Genomic DNA, 14,068 nt, shown 5'->3' on the forward strand with positions numbered 1-14,068 from the left:
GCCTAGATTTATGCGCTCAGGGCCCTGGAGTGGGACTTGAATCCACCACCTTCTGACTCGGAAGCGAGGGGACTGCCCACTGAGCCACGGCTGATGCTGGGTTGAGCAGGTCGTAACCAGATGCAGAGCATAAAGCTGCCCGCAATGGGCAACAAACAGCTCAGTTACATTCTCAGCAGGAAAAGTGATTTTGCGATTACCATGTGACAGTAAGTTACGGTTGAGTACCTGAGTGATGAACACAGCTCGGTGCTCTTGGGCACACAGACTGTGAGTGGTTGCCTAGGGTAACCTCTCAGAATAGGGCAAGGAAGAAGCTGAGGAGCCAATGGGGTCAATGGAAATAATAGTATAGCCTTGGCATCTCCTGCCCACCTGCCACGCAACCAATAGAAAAGCATTCATGTAGACACTCAGGTGGCAGTGAGATTATAGGACAGTAGTGTTGTGATTCCAGCACTGAACTTGCAGCCCAGAGGCAAGGTAAGCGAAGGGTCTGCCACTGGTGGTCGAGAGAAGGAGTGGGGCCGATTGACACACAAGGCTGGAGGGAGCAGGAGGCAGGGCGGAGCGAGATCTCGGAGGGATCTGCACACAAGGCTGCGGACTTTGAATTTGATTCCCCGACCAATAGGGAGACATTGGAGTTTGGCAAGGGCAGGGGTGAGGGGTCAGCGGGACCTTGGTGAGGGACAGTGTGAGGTTTATAGAGGTCACAGCTCTGAGGGCCATGAGACTGGAGGTGACGAGGCCATGAATGAGGGTTTCAGTGGAGTGGAGTGTAGTGAGTAGGGCTGGAGATGGGCAATGTTACAGAGGTGTAAGTGAGGGGCCAGCTGTGAGATTGGAAGCTCCCATCAGCATCAAACCTGTCCCACCCACCCCTTCCCTCAATGACTGTCTGTCCAACCTGTGACAGGGACTGTGGCTCCCGTATTGGACTGTTCAGCCACCTGAGAACTCACTTCAGGAGTGGAAGCAAGTCTTCCTCGATTCTGAGGGACTGCCTATGATGATGGTAGTTGTAATCCCTCGGGGAATAGAATCGGAGATTCTGCTGGGAGCTGAAGAAAATGGCGTTGGCTTGTCAATGTTGGGCTGTAGAAAGTTCTATCTCACCTACAACATGATATTGGACAGGCCATCACCTCACATGGCTACAGTCATGGCATTAATGGTAGTGGCAAACAGGTAAAGTAATCATTTTGTTCATTCATTCTCGGGATGTGGGTGTTCAGCACTTGCTGTGCACGCCTAGTTACCCTGACAAGCTGCTGCTGGGCATTGCAACGGCTTTGATACAACTGAGTGGCTGGCTTGGCCATTACAGAGGGGGCAGTCGAGGGAGCTGAAAGCAGGTGGTTTGTGTTTGAGAAAGGAACTGAGATGTCTCCGGGACGCGCAGACAATGGTGGAATATTGCAATGGTCTGGCCAGGGAGAGAGAAGTGACCGGGTATTCTCAGCTGGTGGAGTCAGGTCTGGTGGTCGATGGCCAGGATGGTGAGTGCGTTCAAGGTGGCACACTTTCCTTTACTGTCGGTGGGACCACCCCCACTGGGACCCCTCACACTGGGGCCCCCTGCACTGGGACCCCTCGCACTGGGACTTCTGGCACTGGGGCCCCTCCCACTGGGACCTCTGGCACTGGGACTCCTCCCACTGGGACCTCTGGCACTGGGACCTCTGGCACTGGGGCCGCTCACACTGGGACCCCTCACATTGGGACCCCTCGCACTGGAACCTATCACATTGGGACCCCTCACACTGGGACCCCTCGCACTGGGACCTCTGGCACTGGGACCCCTCACACTGGGACCCCTCGCACTGGAACCTGTCACACTGTGACCCTCGCACTGGGACCTGTCACACTGGGACCACTGGCACTGGGACTTGTCACACTGGAACCTCTGGCACTGGGACCCCTCATACTGGGACCCCTCCCACTGGGACCCCTCGCACTGGGATCCCTCGCACTGGGACCTGTCACACTGGGACCTCTGGCACTGGGACCCCTCGCACTGCGACCCCTCACATTGGTACCCCTCCCACTGGGACCCCTCGCACTGGGACCCCTCACACTGGGACCTGTCATGCTGGGTCCCCTCACACTGGGACCCCTTCCACTGGGACCCCTCACATTGGGACCCCTCCCACTGGGACCCCTCGCACAGGGACCCCTCACACTGGGACCTGTCACACTGGGACCCCTCACACTGCGACCCGTCGCACTGGGACCCCTCGCACTGGGACGTGTCATACTAGGACCCCTCGCACTGGGCCCCTCGCACTGGGACCCCTCGCACTGAGACCCCTCACACTGAGACGTGTCATACTGGGACCCCTCGCACTGGGACATGTCATACTAGGACCCCTCGCACTGGGACCCCTCGCACTGGGACCCCTCACACTGGGGCCTGTCATACTAGGACCTCTGGCACTGGGACCTCTGGCACTGGGACCCCTCACACTGGAACCTGTCACATTGGGACCCCTTGCACTGGGACCCATCACACTGGGACCCCTCGCACTGGGGCATGTCATACTAGGACCTCTGGCACTGGGACCTCTGGCACTGGGACCCCTCACACTGGAACCTGTCACATTGGGACCCCTTGCACTGGGACCCATCACACTGGGACCCCTCGCACTAGGACCCCTCGCACTGGAACCTGTCACACTGGGACCTGTCACATTGGGACCCTCACACTGGGACCCCTCGCAGTGGAACCTGTCATACTGGGACCCCTCACACTGGGACCTCTGGCACTGGGACCCCTCGCACTGGGACCCCTCACACTAGGACCTCTGGCACTGGGACCTCTGGCACTGGAACCTCTGGCACTGGCACCCCTCGAATTGGGACCCCTCGCACTGGGACCCCTTGCATTGGGACCCCTCGCATTGGGACCTGTCACACTGGGACCTGTCACACTGGGACCTGGCACACTGGGACCCCTCGCACTGGGACCTCTCGCATTTGGACCTGTCGTGCTGGGACCCCTCACACTGGGACCTCTGGCACTGGGACCTCTGGTACTGGGATCTCTTGCACTGGGACCCCTCGCATTGGGACCTCTGGCACTGCGACCCCTCGCACTGCGACCCCTCCCACTGGTACCTCTGGCACTGGGACCTGTCGCCTTATCTCCTTAAATGTCTGCCACTGCTCATCAACTGTCCTACACTTTAATCTATTTTCCCAGTCCATTTTAGCCAACTCTGCCCTCATACCTTTGTAGTCTCCTTTATTTAAGATTAGGACACTGGTTTTAGATCCAACCTTCTCACCCTCCAACAGAATTTTAAATTCAACTATTCTATGGTCACTCATTCCAAGGGGATCCTTTACTAGGAGATCATTTATTAATCCTGTCTCATTACACAGGACCAGATCTAAGATAGCCTGCCCCCTGGTTGGTTCCGCAACGTACTGTTCAAGGAAATTATCCCGGATACACTCTATGAACTCTTCCTCAAGGCTACCCTGGCCAATTTGCTTTGTCCAATCAATATGGACCCATGACTATTACCATTCCTTTTTTACAAGCCTCCACTATTTCTTGATTTATACTCCGTCCAACAGTGTAGCTATTGTTACGGGGCCTATAGACTGTGCCCACCAGTGACTTCTTCCCCTTATTATTCTTTATCTCCACCCAAACTGATTCAACATCTTGATCTTCTGAGCCAATATAGTTTCTCACTAACGCACTGATCTCATCCTTTATTAACAGAACTACCCCACCTCCTTTTCCTTTTTGTCTGTCCTTCCAAATTGTCAAATATCCCTGAATATTTAGTTCCCAGTCCTGGTCACCCTGCAACCACATCTCTGTAATGGCAATCAGATCATACCCATTTGTATCTATCTGTGCTGTCAACTCATCTACTTTATTACAAATGCTGCGTGCATTCAGATAAAGAGCTTTTGAATTAGTTTTTTTTACCATTTTTTCCTGCTTTGACCCCATGTTCTGATTCACCTGTTTATACCTTCTGTCCCTTCCTGGCACGCTCTAGTTTTCATTTCCCCCAGAGCTACCCTGATCTATTGCCTTATCCCGAATGCTCCCTTCCCCCCACCCAAGGGTGCTGATGTGATTACAGCATCGCCCGCCTCCCCACCCCCAACCCCCTGCACCTGGGTGACATCACTTAGCTCAGGACAAGCCCGGCACGAATTCGGGCTTGGCTTTACCACTATTCTGCTCCCAGATTGATGGGCTTACGAAAGGAGCACAAAACTGCTCCACCCTGCTCCGTGCAGACAGCTTCCTGTGTGGGCACAGCAACACTTTGCTGGAAGATGTTGCAGTGACTGTTAGAAGATGGTGGTACTTCCTGTGTACTGTTTGCTGTTTATATTTAGTAACCCACTACACTCTCCTCAAAGCTCACTGTTTTTCTTAAGGACCCAGGCAATGTGGGTTTCCATGGAAACACCCCAGGGTTGCAGCTTGAAATGTACTTCACACTCCATCATCATCGGAACAGAGATAGCGTCATTGCTTCCGTCCCTCAGCCTCTGTACCGAGTTACGTCTCAACCTCCATCTTAATTCACCATGCTCGCTCTCCTCTGACTTCACTAGCTGACTGTCCTCCCTTAATCTCGCCCTCCTTATAAACTCCCCAATCCATAGTCACAGCCACCCCTCACACTCACCATCTCACATGGCCTCGCTACTCACACTGGACTGGGCTGTGTTTATAAACTGGGCTGTGTTTCTGGGACGGCTGTGTTTATAGACTGGGCTGCGTTTATAGACTGGGCTGTGTTTATAAACTGGGCTGTGTTTCTGGGACGGCTGTGTTTATAGACTGGGCTGTGTTTCTGGGACTGGGCTGTGTTTATAGACTGGGCTGTGTTTCTAGGACGGCTGCGTTTATAGACTGGGCTGCGTTTATAGACTGGGCTGTGTTTATAAACTGGGCTGTGTTTCTGAGACGGCTGTGTTTATAGACTGGGCTGTGTTTCTGGGACTGGGCTGTGTTTATAGACTGGGCTGTGTTTATAGACTGGGCTGTGTTTCTGGGACTGGGCTGTGTTTATAGACTGGGCTGTGTTTATAGACTAGGCTGTGTTTCTGGGACTGGGCTGTGTTTATAGACTGGGCTGTGTTTATAGACTGGGCTGTGTTTCTGGGACTGGGCTGTGTTTATAGACTGGGCTGTGTTTATAGACTGGGCTGTCTTTCTGGGACTGGGCTGTATTTATAAACTGGGCTGTGTTTCTGGGACGGCTGTGTTTATAGACTGGGCTGTGTTTCTGGGACTGGGCTGTGTTTATAGACTGGGCTGTGTTTCTAGGACGGCTGCGTTTATAGACTGGGCTGCGTTTATAGACTGGGCTGTGTTTATAAACTGGGCTGTGTTTCTGAGACGGCTGTGTTTATAGACTGGGCTGTGTTTCTGGGACTGGGCTGTGTTTATAGACTGGGCTGTGTTTATAGACTGGGCTGTGTTTCTGGGACTGGGCTGTGTTTATAGACTGGGCTGTGTTTCTGGGACTGGGCTGTGTTTCTGGGACCGGGCTGTGTTTATAGACTGGGCTGTGTTTATAGACTGAGCTGTGTTCATAGACTGGGCTGTGTTTATAGATTGGGCTGTGTTTATAGACTGGGCTAAAGCAATAAAGGACGGTATCCAATTAAAAACAAGGGCATACAAAGTGGCCAAAACTAGTGGGAGGACAGAAGATTGGGAAGATTTTAAAAGCCAGCAAAGAATGACTAAAACAATGATTAAGAAAGAGAAGATAGACTATGAAAGTTAACTAGCATGAAATGTAAAAATAGATAGCAAGAGTTTCTATAGGTGTATAAAAAGGAAAAGAGTGACTAAAGTAAATGTTGGTCCCTTGGAGGACGAGACCGGGGAATTAGTAATGGGGAACATGGAGATGGCAGAAACTCTGAACAAATATTTTGTATCAGTCTTTACGGTAGAGGACACAAATAATATTCCAACAGTGGATAGTCAAGGGGCTATAGCGGGGGAGGAACTTAACACAATTACAATCACTAAGGAGGTGGTACTCAGTAAGATAATGGGACTAAAGGCAGATAAATCCCCTGGACCTGATGGCTTGCATCCTAGGGTCTTAAGAGAAATAGGGGCAGGGATTGTGGATGCATTGGTTGTAATTTACCAAAATTCCCTGGATTTTGGGGAGGTCCCAGCAGATTGGAAAACTGCAAATGTAACACCCCTATTTAAAAAAGGAGGCAGACAAAAAGCAGGAAACTATAGACCAGTTAGCCTAACATCTGTGGTTGGGAAAATGTTGAGGTCCATTATTAAAGAAGCAATAGCAGGACATTTGGAAAAGCAAAATTCGGTCAGGCAGAATCAGCATGGATTTATGAAGGGGAAGTCATGGTTGACAAATTTGCTAGAATTCTTTGAGGATGTAACGAACAGGGTGGATAAAGGGGAACCAGTGGATATGGTGTATTTGGACTTCCAGAAGGCATTTGGCAAGATGCCACATAAAAGGTTACTGCACAAGATAAAAGTTCACAGGGTTGGGGGTAATATATTAGCATGGAAAGAGGATTGGCTAACGAACAGAAAATGGAGAGTTGATATAAATGGTTCATTCTCGGGTTGGCAACCAGTAAGTAGCGGGGTGCTGCAGGGATCAGTGCTGGGACCCCAACTATTTACAATCTATATTAACGACTTGGAAGAAGGTACTGAGTGTAGCATAGCCAAGTTTGCTGACGATACAAAGATGGGAGGAAAAGCAATGTGTGAGGAGGACACAAAAAATCTGCAAAAGGACATCGACAGGCTAAGTGAGTGGGCAAAAATATGGTAGCTGGAGTATAATGTTGGAAAGTATGAGGTCATGCACTTTGGCAGAAAAAATCAAAGAGCAGGTTATTATTTAAATGGAGAAAGATTGCAAAGTGCTGCAGTACAGCGGGACCTGGGGGTACTTGTGCATGAAACACAAAAGGTTAGTATGCAGGTACAGCAAGTGATCAGGAAGGCCAATGGAATCTTGCCCTTTACTGCAAAGGGGATGGAATATAAAAGCAGGGAAGTTTCTTGCTACAGTTATACAGGGGGTATTGGTGAGGCCACACCTGGAATACTGCGTGCAGTTTTGGTTTCCATATTTCGGAAAGGATGTACTTGCTTTGGAGGCAGTTCAGAGAAGGTTCACTCGGTTGATTCCGGAGATGAGGGGGTTGACTTATGAGGAAAGGTTGAGTAGGTTGGGCCTTTACTCATTGGAATTCAGAAGAATGAGAGGTGATCTTATCAAAACGTATAAGATTATGAGGGGGCTTGATAAAGTGGATGCAGAGAGAATGTTTTCGCTGATGGGGGAGACTAGAACTGGAGGGCATAATCTTAGAATAAGGGGCCGCCCATTTAAAACAGAGATGAGAAGGAATTTCTTCTCTTAGAGAGTTGTAAATCTGTGGAATTCGTTGCCTCAGAGAACTGTGGAAGCTGGGACATTGAATAAATTTAAGGCAGAGATAGACAGTTTCTTAAACGATAAGGGCATGAGGGGTTATGGGGAGCGGACAGGGAAGTGGACCTGAGTCCATGATCAGATCAGCCATGATCGTATTAAATGGCGGAGCAGGCTCAAGGGGCCAATGGCCAACTCCTGCTCCTATTTCTTTTATTCTTATGTTCTTAAGTTTATAGACTGGGCTCTGTTTAAAGGACTGTGCTGCTTAGATACGGAATAACACTGCTTTTTTTTTATTACAGTTGTTTGAGTCCCACAATGGCAGAAGGATGTTTAAAGAGTCTGAAATATATGCTGTTTGTATTCAACTTAATATTTTGGGTAAGTGTTGGAGCAGATTCTACGGAGAAATATATAAAGAACAAAGCATTAATGTCCCACACTGTACAGTGGCATGGCACCCCACATGTTAATGTGAAACAAACAAATTGTATCCACTTGAACAATTAAGACACAGTGTCCCACACTGTACAAGGAGCCAGTGCCCCACATTATACAATGAGCCAGTGCCCCACACTGTACAGTGACACAGTGCCCCACACTGTACAGCGACAGTACCCCACACTATACAGTGACACAATGCCCCACATGTACAGTGAGCCAGTGCCCCACACTGTTCAGTGACACAGAGTCCCACACTGTACAGTGAAACAGTGCCCCGTACTGTACAGTAACATAGTGCCCGACAATGTACAGTGACACAGTGCCCCACACTGTACAGTGACACAGTGTCCCATACTGTACAGTGACACAGTGCCCCACACTGTACAGTGAGCCAGTGCTCCACACTGTAAAGTGACAGTGTCCCACACCGTACAGTGACACAGTGCCCCACACGATACAGTGACACAGTGGCCCACACTGCACAGTGACACAGTGCCCCACACTGTACAGTGACACAATGCCCCACACTGTACAGTGAGCCAGTGCTCCACACTGTACAATGACATAGTGCCCCACACTGTACAGTGGAACAGTATCCCACACTGTAGAGTGACACACTATCCCACACTGTACAGTGAGCAGTGCTCTACACTGTACAGTGACACATTGCCCCACACTGTACAGTGACACAGTGTCCCACATTGTACAATGACCCCGTGCCCCATATGGTACAGTGACACAGTGCCCCACTGTGTACAGTGAGCCAGTGCCCCACACTGTACAGTGACACAGTGCCCCACACTGTACAGTGACACAATGCTCCACACTATAGAGTGACACAGTGCCCCACACTGTACAGTGACACAGTGCCCCACACTGTACGTGGCACAGTGCCCCACACTGTATAGTGACACAGTGTCCCACACTGTACAGTGAGCCAGTGTCCCACACTGTACATTGACACAGTGCCCCACAATATATAGTGACACTGTGTCCCATACAGTACAGTGACACAGTGTCCTACACTGTACAGTGATACAGTGCCCCACACTGTACAGTGAGCGAGTGCCCCACACTGTACAGTGACACAGTGCCCCACACTGTACAATGCACAGTGCCCACACTGTACCGTGAAACAGTGCCCCACACTGTACAGTGAACCAGTGCCCCACACTGTACAGTGACACTGTGTCCCATACAGTACAGTGACACAGTGTCCCACACTGTACAGTGACACAGTGCCCCACATGTACAGTGACAGTGTCCCACGCTGTACAATGACACAGAGCCCCATGTTGTACAGACACAGTGTCCCACACTGTACAGTGAGTTTGTGTCCCACACTGTACAGTGAGCCACTGCCCCACACTGTACAGTGACAGTGTCCCACACTTTACAGTGACACAGTGCCCCTCACTGTACAATGACACAGTGCCCCACACTATACAGTGACATAGTGCCCCACATTGTACAAGGACACAGTGCCGCACACTGTTCAGTGAGCCAGTGACCCACACTGTACAGTGAGCCAGTGACCCACACTGTACAGTGAGTCAGTGCTCCACACTGTGCAGTGAGCCAGTGCCCCACACTGTATGGTGCAGACTCTGTAACCTGAGATGAGGATTGTTGCCTCGATTTTCTGCGCTGGTAAAGTTCTGGTCTAGCTCTGGCCTGGTGAGGATGCAATGTTCCTTTTGTGCAGTTGTTGTTGTGACAAAGGGGCATGTGACAGCGCTCCGTGTAACCCCGTGTGGGGCTGACCGCACAGGCAGCGTGCACCAGTGGGCAGGTTGAGCCCAATGCACGTTCACCCCCCTACCCCCCAGTTGCTGCTTACGTGAGATGCTCTCTGCAGAGCCTGGATAACACTCGAGCCACACTGCACCCACTTGGTTAAATGTACCTCTGCCCCGCTTGCCCCCCAGGCCCTATATCCCCCATTGTCACCTTTGTCATCTCCCACTGCCCTTTGCCTCACTCTTGGTACCCCTGCCTCCAATGTCAGGAAAGTGCCCAGTGCCCAGTAGAAGGCCATCAGCTCCTCACCGGTGCCTGGTTCCTGTTAGATTGACCCTGGTGCTCCTGGCACAGTGTGACCCCGGCAATACCCTGGGACTACATCTTGAGGTCAGCTCCTGTGTGCACAGGTGCACTGAGTGCCCTGACTGCGGGGGCAGCAGTGCCAATGCCCGGGGTGAGGGAGGGACAGGGGAGGGCATTGCTTCTCGGCCCCATGAAGCAGAGGGTCTACTTCAGGCCACGGGCTGTGGATGACGAAGTGGCTGTTTGAGGAGACGATGCAGCCAGACTTGCTTTTACCCAAAGTGGAGATGCTGTTTCAACGTTCCATCTCTTTCAGATATGTGGATGTGTTATCATGGGATTGGGGATCTACCTGCTGGCAGTGAATAACTTTGGAGCTCTGCTGTCCAGCCTTCCATCTCTCTCTGTGGCCAACATCCTCATCATCGTGGGCTCCATCACTATGGTGTTGGCCTTTCTGGGCTGCATGGGAGCCATCAAGGAAAACAAGTGCCTGCTTCTGTCCGTGAGTCTATCTGTATCCTCCGTCCGTCTCAGCTGTAGAACACTAACCGGGCGCACACAGCAACAGAAAGAGATTGATTTAAAGCTCCTCTTCTTTAGTTCTTTTGATGTTTAGGTTCCTTTGTTTTGTTTAAATGGTGAGCTGGAGCAAGTACCCAGGCAGGGCCGGAGCAAGTACCCAGGCAGGGCCGGAGCAAGTACCCAGGCAGGGCCGGAGCAAGTACCCAGACAGGGCCGGAGCAAGTACCCAGGCAGGGCCGGAGCAAGTACTCAGGCAGGGCCGGAGCAAGTACCCAGGCAAGGCCGGAGCAAGTACCCAGGCAGGGCCGGAGCAAGTACCCAGGCAGGGCCGGAGCAAGTACCCAGGCAGGGCCGGAGCAAGTACCCAGGTAGGGCCGGAGCAAGTACCCAGGCAGGGCCGGAGCAAGTACCCAGGCAGGGCCGGAGCAAGTACCCAGGCAGGGCCGGAGCAAGTACCCAGGCAGGGCCAGAGCAAGTACCCAGGCAGGGCCGGAGCAAGTACCCAGGCAGGGCCGGAGCAAGTACCCAGGCAGGGCCGGAGCAAGTACCCAGGCAGGGCCGGAGCAAGTACCCAGGCAGTGCCGGAGCAAGTACCCAGGCAGGGCTTATGCCTGGGGCCTCCACTGCTCACAGTATTTACAAATAACAAATTACAACAAAACGGGAGGATTGTCCATTTTGTCAGACCAGCACTGAGCATAAATACTTCAAACAGAGAAAGAGAGTCAGGAAGGCTGGCAGTTATACAGCGCATTCCACAACGTCAGCACATCCCAAGGCGCTTCACAGCCAATGAAGTACCTTTTGAAATATAGTCGCTGCTGTAATGTGGGAAACGCGGAAATCAATTTGCGCACAGCAAGCTCCCACAAAACAGCAATGGGATCAATGTCCAGATCATGTGCTTTTAGTGATGTTGGTTGAAGGATGAACATTGCCCACTGTCAGAAGTACCGTCTTTCAGATGAGACGTTAAACCGAGGCCCCGTCTGCTCTCTCAGGAAGAAGAGTAGGAGAGTTCTGAACCAACATCATTGAAAAGCAGATTATCAGGTTATTATCACATTGCTGTTTGTGGGAGCTTGATGTGCTCATTGGCTGCCGCATTACAACAACGTATTTCATTGGCTGTAAAGCTCTTTGGGTTGTCCTGACGCTGTATAATTTGTCTCTTCCGTCCAATTGGAAGGGACTCCCCTGGATTGCCCCTGGGATGCTAACTGTCGGAAGGATGGGGTTCCATTGACTCCAGGCCACCGGCAACTCACCACAATAATGAGTGTCAGCGAACTGTCAGCTGTTACAGCTCAAACAACAAAGCGATTTGATAATCTCAGTGCCATCAGCTTAATGGGGTGTCAGTGTGTCTAGAGGTCATGGTCAGAGATTTGAGCATGGGAAAAGGCAATTCAATCTATCACGCCTGTTCCTTCTACACACTATTGACCCATTTCATCCACCCCCACAGCCCATGGACACTCTCCCCTCCCACAGCCCATGGACACTCTCCCCTTCCACAGTCCATGGACACTCTCCCCTCCCACAGCCCATGGACACTCTCCCCTTCCACAGTCCATGGACACTCTCCCCTCCCACAGCCCATGGACACACTCTCCCCTTCCACAGCCCATGGACACTCTCCCCTCCCACAGCCCATGGACACTCTCCCCTTCCACAGTCCATGGACACTCTCCCCTCCCACAGCCCATGGACACTCCCACCTCCCATAGCCCATGGACACTCTCCCCTTCCACAGACCATGGACACTCTCCCCTCCCACAGCCCATGGACACTCTCCCCTTCCACAGCCCATGGACACTCTCCCCTCCCACAGCCCATGGACACTCTCCCCTCCCACAGCCCATGGACCCCCCCTCCCACAGTCCATGTACCCTCTCCCCTCCCACAGCCCATGTACCCTCTCCCCTCCCACAGCCCATGGACACTCTCCCCTCCCACAGTCCATGGACCCCCCTCCCACAGTCCATGTACCCTCTCCCCTCCCACAGCCCATGTACCCTCTCCCCTCCCACAGCCCATGTACCCTCTCCCCTCCCACAGTCCATGTACCCTCTCCCCTCCCACAGCCCATGTACCCTCTCCCCTCCCACAGCCCATGTACCCTCTCCCCTCCCACAGTCCATGAACCTCCCTCCCACAGTCCATGTACCCTCTCCCCTCCCACAGCCCATGTACCCTCTCCCCTCCCACAGCCCATGTACCCTCTCCCCTCCCACAGTCCATGTACCCTCTCCCCTCCCACAGCCCATGTACTCTCTCCCCTCCCACAGCCCATGTACCCTCTCCCCTCCCACAGCCCATGTACCCTCTCCCCTCCCACAGCCCATGTACCCTCTCCCCTCCCACAACCCATGTACCCTCTCCCCTCCCACAGCCCATGTACCCTCTCCCCTCCCACAGTCCATGGACACTCTCCCCTCCCACAGTCCATGTACCCCCCTCCCACAGTCTATGGACCCTCTCCCCTCCCACAGCCCATGGACCCCCCTCCCACAGTCCATGTACCCTCTCCCCTCCCACAGCCCATGTACCCTCTCCCCTCCCACAGTCCATGAACCCTCTCGCCTCCCACAGCCCATGGACCCTCTCCCCTCCCACAGCCCATGGACACTCTCCCCTCCCACAGTCCATGTACCCCCCTCCCACAGTCCATGGACCCTCTCCCCTCCCACAGCCCATGGACTCCCCTCCCACAGCCCATGGACACTCTCCCCTCCCACAGTCCATGTACCCTCTCCCCTCCCACAGCCCATGGACCCTCTCCCCTCCCACAGCCCATGGACACTCACCCCTCCCACAGCCCATGGACACTCTCCCCTCCCACAGTCCATGTACCCTCTCCCCTCCCACAGCTCATGGACCCTCTCCCCTCCCACAGCCCATGGACACTCACCCCTCCCACAGCCCATGGACACTCTCCCCTCCCACAGCCCATGGACACTCTCCCCTCCCACAGCCCATGGACACTCTCCCCTCCCACAGCCCATGGACACTCTCCCCTCCCACAGCCCATGGACACTCTCCCTTCCCACAGCCCATGGACACTCTCCCCTCCCACAGCCCATGGACACTCTCCCCCCCACAGCCCATGGACACTCTCCCCTCCCACAGCCCATGGACCCCCATCCCTCAGCCCATGGACCCCCATCCCACAGCCCATGGACCCCACTCCCACAGCCCATGGACCCTCTCCCCTCCCACAGCCCATGGACCCTCTCCCCTCCCACAGCCCATGGACACTCTCCCCTCCCACAGCCCATGGACACTCTCCCCTCCCACAGCCCATGGACCCCCCTCCCACAGCCCATGGACCCCCCTCCCACAGCCCATGGACCCTCTCCCCTCCCACAGCCCATGGACCCTCTCCCCTCCCACAGCCCATGGACCCCCCTCCCACAGCCCATGGACACTCTCCCCTCCCACAGCCCATGGACCCCCCTCCTTCAGCCCATGGACTCCCCTCCCACAGCCCATGGACCCCCCTCCCACAGCCCATGGACCCCCCTCCCACAGCCCATGGACTCCCCTCCCACAGCCCATGGACCCCCCTCCCACTGCCCATGGACCCCCCTCCCACAGCCCATGGACTCCCCTCC

At 53.4% G+C, this 14,068-nt stretch overlaps 1 protein-coding gene across 2 annotated transcripts in view; it reads left to right on the plus strand.

The window, feature by feature from the left end:
- LOC139228184 (leukocyte surface antigen CD53-like) overlaps window positions 1–14,068 on the plus strand; it is a 180,148-nt gene that overhangs the window by 73,030 nt on the left and 93,050 nt on the right. For both annotated transcript variants that reach the window (XM_070859367.1, XM_070859366.1), the window contains 2 exons: window positions 7,739–7,817; window positions 10,243–10,431. In XM_070859367.1, the coding sequence (XP_070715468.1) occupies window positions 7,755–7,817; window positions 10,243–10,431 (252 nt within the window). In that variant the 5' untranslated portion in view covers window positions 7,739–7,754. The remainder of the gene's footprint in view (window positions 1–7,738; window positions 7,818–10,242; window positions 10,432–14,068) is intronic.

This window comes from Pristiophorus japonicus, chromosome 17 (assembly GCF_044704955.1).
Source record: "Pristiophorus japonicus isolate sPriJap1 chromosome 17, sPriJap1.hap1, whole genome shotgun sequence".
In the NCBI taxonomy this organism is placed as follows: Eukaryota; Metazoa; Chordata; class Chondrichthyes; family Pristiophoridae; genus Pristiophorus; species Pristiophorus japonicus.